We start from the raw sequence: 13,799 nt of genomic DNA on the forward strand, positions 1-13,799 counted from the left end.
TTATCATCCTAATGAAGAGATTAAGCTAGGTGCAAATGGTTTTTGAAGATAGACCCCTCGTACTGCCGCCCTCTAATCTGAAGATATTATTTTCATGCCTTCGACTACATTTGGTAATTTTTTGATATCAGCTGTATTGCAATGTCCTAGAATTTTATGCCAGGTTTCCAAGTCGTGACAGGCAGTTTTTGAGGGAACCATGCTTTTAAATAATATAGTCAGTATTTTCTTTAATGTCAAATACAGTTCCATTGGGGTATATCACTTTGACTTGTTTTGGCCAAACTTTATAGTCACGCCTTGTTTAATTGCAGCCTGCACGGAAAATATGTCTTGCTTAAATGTAGGTATGAACAGAGCATTTTTTAGAATAGTTACAGATTTTGCCTTTATTATTTTTTCGGGATATTTTAGCATCGCCTCTTTTCAAGACTATATGATTTATTTGACTACCGTCGGCAAGTTCGACAAAATGACTTTGTGGATTAAAGTTTAAATCAAAATTAATAAAATCAGATTCCTTGGTGATAACGTGTGCTGTAGCACCACAGTCTACAAGGAGATTTTTACCATTGTGGTATTGTCAAATGTGAATAGAAATGTGTGTTCTTCCTCAAAGTTCTCAACGTTTTTTACAGAGTCTATTTTAGAGCGTTTATATCGACATTGGAAACTTTTGTGGTTGGGTAACCCACAATTATAGCAGATAATTTTATTCTTTTTCTTGGGAAAATTACTTTTGGGGAACACGTTGCGGTGCGGTGTGTAATTTGGTGGTGTCTGTTTTCGAGAAGCATTTTTGAACTTCATAATATTGCTGGAGTTATTATTGTCCACGAGCATACGATTAGTCTCTTTGTAACTGCGCAATGCCGCTTTAAATTCACTAAAATTTATGGGTTTGTCTTTTTGCGTTATAACAGTTGTAAATGGTTTAAAATCTGCTGGAAGTTCCTTGAGGGTCATTGATATCAACAAGCTATCGCTTATTATTTCACCTGAGAGTTTTAAGGCATCGGCGTTTTTTTCTGCCCTTATAACGTAGTCGGTAATAGTTTCATCCTCGTTACGTTTCAGAGACGTTAGTTCTGTATATAGTGATATAATTTTCGGTTTCCCTTTTGATAAATAATGTTCTCTTAATATGTTCAATGCTTTCCGTCCGTCATCCAATGCATCTCTTATAATCAGAGACAGACTTCTATCGTCTAAGAATTGAAAACAATCGCATTCTTTTCGAGAAATTCGGGGTCGTTAGGATTCTCTGTTGGAGATTGTATCACTTTGTGTAGTTTTCGAATCCTTAGATATTCCAGAAATTTTACCGGCCACAATTCGAATTTAGATTCCGATCCGTCAAAGAAAAGACGATGGCTGGGCGCATAACCTGTTAAGTTTTGTGACATTATGTTGAACAAAGATGGCGGCGTAGTTCAGATCAGATCTTTACTGTAATTGGCAGTAACCAAGATGGCGGCTAAGAATCAAATGCGGTCCGTGACGTATTTAGCGGCGAACTGATTGAATCCGGAATTTGACAATTTTTATACTAACTTTGGAAGGTTTTCATTTGTTGTTTAGCACAGCCAGTGGTTATAAAAATAGTAGTCAAAAACAATTTACATGGTTGTAAATAGACAAGTTTTTTTTTTGTGAAAGTTTGGCAAGTGGCTGACCATAGTTTTAAGCTCAGACAAGCACTTGCCATGAAAATAATGACAGAACAGGGACAAGCTCACATCTCTTCTGTTGGAAAGATGTTGCAGGGAAGAAAAAAAGGACATCACCTACTAGGTTTCGAAGCCAATTTTGAACTTTGTCAAGGCAAGTTAGGGTGCGCCAAGCAGCTCCTACCCAGACATGGCAACAGTACTCCATTTTAGGATGTATCTAGCTCTTATACAGGTAGAGGATTGCATCAGGAATTAAATACCTTTTGGAGCAGTTCAATGACGCAACCATTTTTCCAACAACCTTGAAAACAGATTTGATCTAAGTCTTGAAAGAAAACCCCCATCAATAGATTCACTGATCCTATGTGAAATTAGTCAATACATCAGCTGTAGATCTTACTAGACGACTGAAACCATATTGTTTGCTGACACTGTCTCCATTTAACATGGATTTAAGCAACTTACTCATGACAAACAGAAGACTAATGCAAAAAAAAAAAAAAAAGCAAAAGACTAATCTCCACTATTTTTAAATATTGGGCAAACTAATGAAGTTTTCCAAGGTGTGGAGAAGTATTTTTCCTTAGTACAGCAATCAAACAGTTTTGTAAGAATAGGTGCTAGTTCCGGTTTCAGCTTTTTGAGTACTATAGCTGGAATATTGTCATGATCTTTGTATTGTTTGTCTACGATACTCAAATAACACAGATTCAATTATATATCAATACATTTTTTACTAAAAAGCATAACTTTAGGGGAAGAGACTATTCCTACCAGTTGCATGGCTTATGTATATTATCATATATCAGTAAAAGACATTACTAAAACCAGTTTTGCAAGGTTTAGCGTTTAAAAAAAAAAAAAAACAATTTATCAAATCTTCTGAAACATCATCATTGAACAAGAGCTAACATCTATATAAGTCTCCACTGCCATTAGAGAAAAAATAAATTTGTTTCTTCATTATTATTAGTCTCCTTATCTTAAGCGACAGATCCTGGTTCAATTGCGAACCTGATCAAATTAATAGTTGAAAATGCATTGCATCAGGTTGCAGTCTAAATCATTAATTTTTAACACACAGAATTTCTATTTTGCAATATATTCCTTATCAAGGAATAAATATTAGATATTCTGTACAATTGTATATTCAATTGTTTTTTTACATTCAAAGTTGAAATATGATTATTAATTAAAAATGCCTGAAAACGGATTATTAATAAAAACTGCACATTTGATATGAACCTGAAATTTAAATCAAATGTTTTCTTCATTTCACATTATTGGGATGCCTCTTTCACTCTCAAAAAACAATGAATACTTTCTGTGCAAAGTCTATAGTGAAGCAAGGGTTGCATAATCTCTAACTACATCTTTAATTAAGTTAAGTGGCTGGTAGAAGTCCAAGATAACTCGAAACAAAACCAGGAAAAAAAAAAAAAGAAAAGACTGGTATTATTTTGGAGTTTTCCTTCTCTATTAGACTAGTTGCAGAATCAACTCTTGCGAGTCGTCTACCCTGTTAATTAACTCATAGCTAGAGGGAGAATATATGGGTTCATACTTTTTACAAAGATATTAAGAAAAGTAATGCAGTAGTCACAATATAACTATAACCAGACACACCAACACAACATCATAATGAATTTAAAATATGGCAATTACTCACGGATGAAGGTAAAGTGGCACCATTGGAACTTTCCAACATTTCTGCATAAATGTCTGCCCCAAGGGAATCTGTAGAGCCAATGCTGAAAATAATGAACAAAATCAAATATTTATTCAAAGAGACAAACAATCTTAGAAAATAATAAATAAATTTTTTTCAGTGGTAGTTATAGTAATAATATTAAAAGTGGTAGTTATAGTAATAATATTAAAAAAAAAAAACTGAAATAAAGATAAAAGAAATATTCATTAAAAAATTCTATCTCAAAAATTAATCCCATAATGCAATTCGATTGTGTGTGTAAAAGTTTATAAATTTCCAACAAATAGTTTCAAGTCATTTACACTATTATAAAATTTTACACCAGTCGGGATAAAAGGATAAATATTAGAAAATATTTGTATACATTTGGTACCTAAGATTTCATAAGTATCTACAATCTAACAAAAAGAATAACCTTCCAAAATGATGAGGATTTCTCTCAGATGAAAACCTCAAAAGTACATTTTATCATCCGGAAAAAAAAAAAAAGTCATTATTTCAAACTAAACATGTTGCTTGAGAATCTATTTATTTTCATTTTCGTTTTCCTTATTTTTTTTTAATTATAAATTAAAAATCAGAATAGATGACACGTTTACAAAGAAACAGAAAAGTATTCTGGTGGATTTAATTTTGTAATTTCTTTTTTTTTTTTTTTACCAGCTCCAACTAATCACAAAAAATTCCAAATAAGATTTCCAAAATATATTAGCAAAAAACATTGCTATCTTTGTTGTTTCAAATTGTAACTTCCTCTTCCCAATCATCAAAGCCTTATTCAAGCATGTAAACACACCATCAACCAAGCTTGATTCAGGAGGGGAGAGGATATGTTAAAATGTTTTTAAAACAATCTTAATCAACTTTTGTAATTCACCAGTTTCAATTTTGTAACCTTATCACATGCCCAACAACGATTCCTTCAAATCAAAAACATTTGCAAATATGATGAATTCTTATTCAAGCTAGAGCACAACATTAGATTGTTGGCCTACCAAGTAAAAAAATTGGATTGAAAAAGGAACAAACAGAAACATTTACTTTTGTTTAATCAAACATACATCAAAGAAAAAAATGCTGCCCAAATATATAAGTTAAAAGAAAAAATATACTTTGGCCAATTTCCTAAATTTATTTCAGTTCAATAGGGTCTTTTCAAATGAAAGAGCTAGTCAAGATTTTCCACATCCAACTGAGGAATGATAAAAAAGACCACATGCCATTTTTAATTTTCTAAAGAGAGGAGGAGGAAGGGGTATGTTTATATATATATACATATATATATATATATATATATATATATATATATATATATATATATTCTTCAATTTTTACTTTCATTCCTTGAATAATCAAATCCATCTTCATGAAGTAACATTTTTCCAATTAACAAAAATAATTTTTTTTTTCCTTCAGACCAAAAGCAGAATATTTTATACTAACCCAAGTGTTAGCATTTAGAATGACTTCCTTTTCTTTCCCCCCCTCCCCCGATAAGTGTTTTAGACCCAATTATGAGATTGAAAGGCAGCAAAAAAGGTTAAGAGTAAGATAAAAGAAAAACTCTACTTACTCAAGCAACTCAATGAGTTTGTTGACATTGTGGTGTAGTCTGTATTCTGTCATGATGATAATGGCAGATGTGGCTTTCAGCCACAATCACTGGAATTAAAGAAAGAAAGATTTTAAAGATTATTAAATAAGACTCATCTGGCAAACACAGATACATTTTTACATTAAATTGATAGATGAAAAAAGAAAAGTGGAAGGTTAGACAAGTTTAACAACATCATTCATTAAACTACTGGAATCAGGGTTGCGGAGTCAGTCAGAGGGAGTTGGAGGTTTTAGCTGGAATCGGAGTCGGATTTCTAAGAGTACTAGGAGTCGGAGTTGGAATTTTTTATCCGACTCCCTAAGTCCAATAATTTTTTTTTTTTTTTTTTTTTTTTTTTTTACATGGTTTTCCTGTTTGGTTTTCAGTTGCACAATTTAGCAGTTTTTGCATTGTTTTGCTTTTATTTTGGGAGATATATTTTGTACTGTACTTTTGGTCCATCGGATCCCTGCAAATCCTGTCTGGACAGCTGTTTTTGTTTTGGTTGTGACGCCACACAGGATCAATGAAAATTCTGTCTGAGTAGGATCATTGTGGATTATATCGGATAACAATTGGATTGTAATCCGAAAGTTACCCAGTTCCTGAATCAAATGGAATTTGACAATTGGATTAGTCTGGAATTGATCCATAATTACAATCTTATCAAAAAAAAAAAAACGGGTTTAAATCAATAAGAAGCAACCCATGCTACTATAGACCTTTATAGCTTTTTGTTGTTTTTCCTTTGATCTTCTTTCCATAAAGGCAATATTGTCTTTTAAAAAAATTCTTCTCTGTATAATAAATGTCTTTACTCCCTTCTGATGAGAAGCGTTTGACTTCGAAATGCCATGGCCTAAAGAGGTTTCCTTTTCCCTAAATACTGTATTCCCTTTTGAACTGATAGTATAATAAAATTTAATTGTAAATTTTTTATCCCTTTGTTATCTTAACTTATTGTGAATGTTAAACGTAAAAAATAATAGACATGAAAAGTAATTATAAAATGCTTGCTGAATAGGTGTGGGAGGCTGGTATATGGATCTTCAGAATAGATTTCCACATAGGGGTCAAGGAGTCGGGAGTCAAAGATATCAAAGGAGTCAGCATCCTAAGAATTCTAGGAGTTGGAGTCAGACTTTTACCATCCAACTCCACAACCCTGACAATGAATAAAATTTCTATCTTTCAACGAGTGCACCTGTCAAAGGATTTCAGAATACATTGTGATGTTATGTCTTCTTTCCCTTAAGTATTTACATCATTCCATACGTCATGTCTTTTATAACTTACTCCAGAGTCAGGAGTCAGACTTTTTTTACTGGCAGTTATGATCTTATCCACATCAAATTCTTGATTTTTTTTTTCCCCCCTCACAGTCCCGTTAGATTCTTATCCTTTTTTAAATATCACATTTGAAAATGTCTTTATTTTTCAGTTTAAAGACATTCCAATGTTCACATCCATTTTGGGGTCAATTTTTTTTTTAATACAAAGAGCATTCCAAAAGTAATGACATCTTTTTTTTTTTTCATCAGAGGCAATTGTAAATTGCATTGTTATGATGATTGAACTTATACATTCATCACCTGAAAGTTTCACCTTTCTGTTATAAGATATTGACAGTGTCAGACTCTAAAAAAGCACCCCTGTTATGAACATGCATCAGAAGCAGAGATGTGTCATTGAATTCCTGGCAAAAGTGCATTGAGAATGGTGGTGACTATGTAGAAAAATAAATTCTGGGGTACAAAAGGTCACTAGTTTTAATAGTATCACTCGCATCTCCGTAGTTCAACTTTTTAACAAACAAAAAAATATATAGGATACTTTACTTTTGGAATGACCCTCATTATATATATATATATAGGGGTGCCCAGCGTTTCCGGGTGTTTGGAGGTGTATGTTGAGGAAAAAAAAAAAGTGGTAGTAGGCAGGCAGGCTCGAACCTGAAGGCGGAAAAGGAAGTGAAAAGAAAGTGAAAGAAAATGTGACATTTTACCGCTCGGCAATGAAGGGGAAGAATTGAAAAGTATTCTAATTTAGCGATGAAATAGTTGACATGCAGAAAGTGAAAATGAATGAGTTCAGCCAGGTAAAGAAATGAAATCACGCACTTGTTTGGCTGTAAGCCAGTTAAGCTTTCAGCTTCCAGCTCCCCCAAGAGGGTGGGGTGGGGGCCTCCAGCAGTGTCTGATATGAACAGTATTCCCACAAGTATTTTTTTTAAACTGTTTGAACGAACACATATATATAAAAATTTTGGAATAGAAATTTTTCAGAGAGCGTTTATTTTTCAAGCAGCAGCAAGCACCAATAATCCACGTTGGTGACTTAGTGCAAAAAATCAACAAAGCCAGCTTAGTTTTCCATAAGGTTGATAAAGACATTTTTTTTCTCAACATTTGAATATTTTAACTTGTAATGAAAAGAAAAGTTTTAAATTAAAAAAATTTTTTTCGATAATTTTTTAACATTTAGACAAGGACCTATTTAAAATAAAAACATTTCATATCAACAAAGCTACTAGTTATCAAATGCTGCTGTTTGAAATCATCAGCAAATAAAACAATTTATTTCTTGTTATAAAATTTGAAATGAATTGATTAAGTACTTTTCACACAAGTTAATTCCTAACAAAATGTCTGTTTACAAAGTGGTTTACAGCAATGAATTACACATTTTTAAATTTTTATTTTTAACTATTTAGAAAACATTACAAGTGTGTGATTATATAAAGAAAAAGAAAATGTATATTGGCTATTATATACCTTTTGAACAAAGTTTCTATTTTGATTTATTTTTGTACTAAAAAGTCTCAACTTTATGATGTTCTAACATTTTGAATGAAAAGTCACATGTTTTGTCCAAATTTCATGGTTTTATATATATATATATATATATATATATATATATATATATATATATGTTCAATAATGTTTTATTTTAGCGTGGAATTTTTTTTTTAAATGTTCAATTAGAAAAAAAAAATTGAATAGAAAGTTTATTTCCTAGTGAAGTTTTATCAATTATATATACTGACATAGAAGTAGCAGTAATGAAGTATTCCAGAAAAGGCCAATGGTACTGGCCAGATAAAGCTGATGTAATTGCATACCAGCCCGAGAATGTGATCAGAAAACTGAGTCCAGTTTCAGTAGGAAATGGTAGATATTGGAAGAAATCAGAATGTTCTTTATTATTTTCACCCTGAAATTTCTCAATAAATAAATATATTTTATAGCATTGTATGAATATATGTTTAAATCCATTGATTATTATAGATTTTGAAATGATATTTTAGCATGTAACACATGTGACGTCACGTGTGTTACACAAATTCGAAGTGTTCTTTCAAGTAGAAGAAAATAGCTAGATCTTTTTTTTTGTTTTTACTATTACTTTGTTTGCAGTAATATACTAGCTTATAACCAGAAATGATTTTTTTCTCTGGGGTTTTATTGAAGAATGAGAAAAAAAATGTTGATTAAGTGTCACGTGTGCTACATAGACATAGGGGCTAACTTCATGAAAATTTGATGTAAAAATGATTAACAACGGAAACTCAGGGCCTCAATTATTTTGAAATCTATATAGGTCTCAATCATGAAAAATATAATTAAACATAATTCTATGTTATTTATTAGTAAAAATGAATGACTGAAAAATAGGCAATTCTTTCATTTTCTGACTTTGATAAATAGCCGATGTTTATAGCCTCAGCACAGACAACACAGAAAAAATCAGAATTGAAATTTAAAAAAAATTTTTTAGTTTAGGGTGTTGTCTTTTAGAAAAAAAACAATGTTAGAAAATATTGGATTTAAAATTCTCTGATTTTGAACAACTTCCCATGGAATGAACCTGAAGAGTGTGGTGATGCCCTCGTGCAATCAGGTGGCTGCTGGCAGACTCTGGGTGTGTCCAAAGAGACTCAGGCTTGGCTTCAGAAGGAATGCTACAATTTTGTACCTTTCTTTCACTGGCGCCCCTCTTCCCCAACTTGAACCAACTGGACTACTTCATTTGGTCATACATCAAGAACATCACCAACATGACCTCATACAACATCAAAGCCAGCCTGATAGCCACCATCCGCTGAGTATTCGCTGAGCTCTTGACGGCGCTCATAGAAAAGGCATGTTCCCAGTTCTGGACCCATATCAAGGCAGTTATTGAGGCTGAAGGCGGCTACATTGAATAGATGTCAGCTCTACTACATAATCAAGTTTCCTGAATTGATTTTTTTTTCAATAAAAGTTTTAAAGCTGTAAGTGTTTTTTTCTTTAGGACAACACTTATCGTTCCACCCTGTCCAATTTATCAATCATATTAATAGGCATTGGGATTTAGAAAAACTGGTTTTATTTAGGGGAAATTGTTGGAAGCGTCTTAAACATTTTGCCAGACCATTCAATAGACCCATAATAATAATTCATCATAAACAATTAATGAACCAATATAACAATCATTGCACAGCTTATACACCATAACACTGTCAGGTTTTTTCAGCAATTCAATGTTTTCAAGGGCAACATGAATTGGAATAATTACATTGAGGAAATTACCAAGGCTGCTGCAAAGAATGTTGATTCCCTCCACCATGATAGAAAATTACTCACACCTGAGAGTATCCTGTATTTCTACAAAGTCACCATTCGCTAAATGCATGGAATATTGACATCACATCTGGGCTGGTGCATTTTCTAGTCTCTTCTGTTTAGACAGGGTTTAAAAAGAGAGTCTCCAATCTAATAGGCCTCTCACTATCAACCAAGCTCCAACCTCTGTTTCATCACCACAATGTTGTATCCTTGTGTTTGTTTTACAAGTACTTTAATGGAATGTGCTCTGATGAACTCATAGCTCTGGATGCCAAACAGCCTTCTATTCTAATAGCTTCTTCTGCTCTCGGACTGTTAGTTTGGAATTTCCTCCCTGTCTTTTTGCTTCCTGACTGTACAAACATATAGAAGTTGAAATGTAATGCGAACAGAGACATTTCGCTGCACAATTTCTCACATAGTTCCCTTGTAAACATGATCCCAAATAGTAACCACTTACTTCTAAGTGGCAATATGTCTTGTTTGGGATGAATAAGAGCCAAAGAAAATAAATAAAAAAATATCTTATCTGATAAAAATAGAATGTTATTTTCGTTTAACACCCTAGTTTCTATCTGAAGTTGCCTATGAAACCATAAGTAGAGTTCACTTTTAGCGAAATAAGATTTAATATAAAAATAAAGGAAAACTACCGTGACGGGCGATGCCGGGAAAACATCATATGTATTGCATACACGCAAATACAGGATCTGGGCAAAGCCTGATGTTAAATCCGATTGCTGACATAATTCAATTAAAATAAAGAAAATCAATCAACATTGTGATCAAAGAGTTGGAGTCATGAAAAATGACTTAAAAACGGAAACAATGGGATGACCTGTATTTTAACCTAGATTGGAATTGCTAAAAATGCAAAACACTAAAATTCCGATTTATGAAGAATGTCAATATAAGAGCAAAACCTGAAGAGACAAACAGTTAGAGAGCCAGCAGCTAGCATGAATTACATTTTTACCATCACCTGCAAAAGCCAGCACGTCCTATCCACATTATAGCAAAACTGTAAATAGATTCACTTGACGAGACATTTACCTACTAATAAGAATGGACAACCTGACTTTGGAAATCGTTGAATATAAAATTTATACTTTAGATTTGAAGGGTGTTTATCACCAAGTGTTCGCAATTGAGGGAAAGACCATATTTAAAGAAAATGGTTAACTGTTCGAGTTTTATCAAATTTAATTCAGAGGCAACAACAATGTTCATTGCTTCCAGTAAATATGGACAACATTATTAAGATAACTCGTATATCATTTATGTAGATAATATTGTTATAAAGACAGGAAGAAAATAGAAACTTCTTAAGCTAAAGTATGTAATCTCATTTTCAATAGAAACAAGTCTTCCTTATTGATGACCTCAATTTTTTTAGCTACACTATATCTCGTAAGATACTCAAAACTGGTGCAGAACGATTATGTTCACTTAAAGAACTAATCATTCATGATGAAGCTGCTCTACACGGAGTTCTTGATTTGTTTTCCTCTTACTCCTAATAGATATGATCAATTGACTGGTCACATCGTGCCTTAGTATCTATAAATTCATTCTCAACTTTATTATTCAATCAGATTTTTTAAAAATCAAAACTTTATTTCTCCTTTTTATTTTCATTCCAAATAGATAGTAGAAGGCGGTGGCTGAGGGGCAGTCGTGTTGAGAACAAAGAAAAATCACCAATACCAAAGATTAATGATTTCAAAGAGCAATGAAGTTTAAGATCAATGTACTCTAGGAATATAAATAATTATCCTACTTATAGAATTATATTTGACAAATTGATTTGAGATTAAATAAAACTGCAATAAATTTAAAGTTAAAACAATGTACATGCTACATAAGACCTGTTTCATGTAAGAAAAGTATCCTGGCACTAAGTCTGATCTTTATTTCTCTAGATTCGATTGGTTATTAATGAAAAACACAAAATTGTCAGTTCAAACAATATTTGTCCTCTTCACCCTAGTGTGTGTTAAGTGTCATCTTTCCTTTATTTTATATACTAGCATTAGTCTGCCAGCATGTGTCAGGGTTCCATTTTTCTTTAAAACGTTTTTTTTTGTCATCACTGAAATATTCTGAATCCTATGGAATCTCACCATATTCATCACTCGCATCAGTAAGATTCTCCTCAAAATTCTCAAAAGTGACAATTTTACAAAAAAAAAAAAAAAAAAAACTACCTAATTCGGCAAAAAGAAGGCCAGAAATAGATTTTCTATGCCATTGTGCATATAAAAAATGGCTACAGATGTTCTGTACTTTTTTGAGTGCTGCACAGTGTAATAATAGATGGTTGATATGCCATGAAACAAACCTAATAGATATCCAAGTTTTCAGCCAAGATTATATCCTTAATCAAAGCTCACTTTTAATTTCCCAGTCAGTGAAGGCATTTAAAAACATTAAGGAATAAATCTCAAACGCTTTACTTCACATTATCAAAGATAAGATTTCCCTAGTACTTAAAACTGATGCTTCCGATATATTAACTGTCACCGGTATAAATCAAGTTGTTCCAGTAGATTTTTTTTTCTCATAATCATTAACCCTGACTAAACAATTATTTTTTGCTTGTTGAAGTTGTGGAAAAAAAAAAGAGACAGCTGAAAAAACTTAAATTCTTTAACATCAACTTTGAAAGAAATTGGATAAAAAGTCTTGGAAGGAATTTTCTTTATTTTCTTACAAGTTATATTGAAGTTCAATAAAATGAATCAACTGTAATATTATACTTGTGTTGAAACTTCATTTTGGTGATACCTTGTTTGTGTCTGTTCAACAATCAACTGTACTAGAATAACATTTAGTGTGAGATTACACATTATAGGAATCGTTAACCAGAACCAACAACAAATGATTATCAACAACTACAGTTGTGGACGACTGGAGTTACAGATCAATGAAAATGCTATTTGAAACTTGAGCATGACAGATCAACCGACACACACTTTTGCAGCTAAAACAATATTCATACATTCAATCTTGTTGACACTAAATTAAAGTGTGACAGACTGACCAACTACGAAACTTTTGTACAAAAAACAAAATGTGTTAATGTATAATTAAAAAAAGCTTCTTGCTCCCCCATCCCTTGCCTTGTTAGAAAAATTGCAAAAAGCAAAACTGCCTTATACTAACAAAAAAATGGGCACCTGTTAAAACATCGGCATTTGTGAACAAAATGTACAAAACCTGAATTGCTACTTTATTATTAACTTTACTTATGGAAGCACCTAATATCCATATATTCCAATTTTTTCTTGATAGCTTTATTTAATTTTTAAGTTAAAAAAAAAACAAAAAAACAGTGGTTACTAGCATGAACTGTTCATTTGAGTGCCATGTTCAAATTCTGTTAGGATTATTGCTTCACTTTCACTAATTTGTTGCTTATTGGGTTTTTAGGTAGGCCAAGCTGCCAAAAACTTTGCATATTTTTGTATAGGATTAGTATGTAGAATTTATTTTGTAGTCATTTTTTGTCAGCAAATAGTCTATAAATGATAGATTCTAAACCTGTATATCAGACTGACAGGTGATACACAATCCAAAAAGCTCCCTCCCAAATTGGCTCCTCATTACTGGATACAGTTTGTGCCATATCAGGGTTGTTGGAGCTTGATTAGTTCATGGAGTTAGAGAAATAGAATAGGCAGATTATAGATAGAAAGGGTTCGGAAAGATTTTGGAGTGGAAAAATGGGATGAAGATAAGCATTTTGCTCGAGGATGTCCAAGGCAGTTTAGTGTCATGGATAAATTCTATTTAACTTCTGTCAGTTTGGTCAGTTGTGCTTCAGCTGGTAACATATTCTTTGCTAAGCAGACGTATTGAATGGACACTTGTCTTTGTTTTAAAAGGAACATCACTACTGCACTAGTTGATGTAAATACCCCCTTCAGCTCCCTTGATGTAAATACCCCTAACTCACTCAACAATCAGCAAGCTTCCACCCCTACACTGTAGAGAGCCCTAAATGCCGGAAGGTTTTCTTCTCTAATAACTTTCTTCCTCATATTGCTCATCTTTGGAATTCCCTCCCTGCTCACTTTTTTCCAGATTATACCAATATTTAAATGTAATGTTAATAAACACTTTGCTGCGCAACTCTCCACTTAGGATGTCAATGTCCCTATAGGTGTGACCCCTAGTTCACAGTAATCCCTTACGTCTCAATGGTAATG

General features: G+C 32.6%; 1 protein-coding gene across 1 annotated transcript in view; it reads right to left on the reverse strand.

Moving 5' to 3' along the window:
• LOC145292115 (gamma-tubulin complex component 2-like) overlaps positions 1–13,799 on the reverse strand; it is a 146,431-nt gene that overhangs the window by 108,784 nt on the left and 23,848 nt on the right. The window contains exons 2-3 of the mRNA XM_080138219.1: positions 4,958–5,046; positions 3,343–3,424 (exon numbers count right to left, since the gene is read on the reverse strand). Of these exons, the coding sequence (XP_079994345.1) occupies positions 3,343–3,424; positions 4,958–5,010 (135 nt within the window). The 5' untranslated portion in view covers positions 5,011–5,046. The remainder of the gene's footprint in view (positions 1–3,342; positions 3,425–4,957; positions 5,047–13,799) is intronic.

Source organism: Euprymna scolopes, chromosome 13, assembly GCF_053919585.1.
Source record: "Euprymna scolopes isolate OS-2025 chromosome 13, ASM5391958v1, whole genome shotgun sequence".
Lineage (NCBI taxonomy): Eukaryota > Metazoa > Mollusca > Cephalopoda > Sepiida > Sepiolidae > Euprymna > Euprymna scolopes.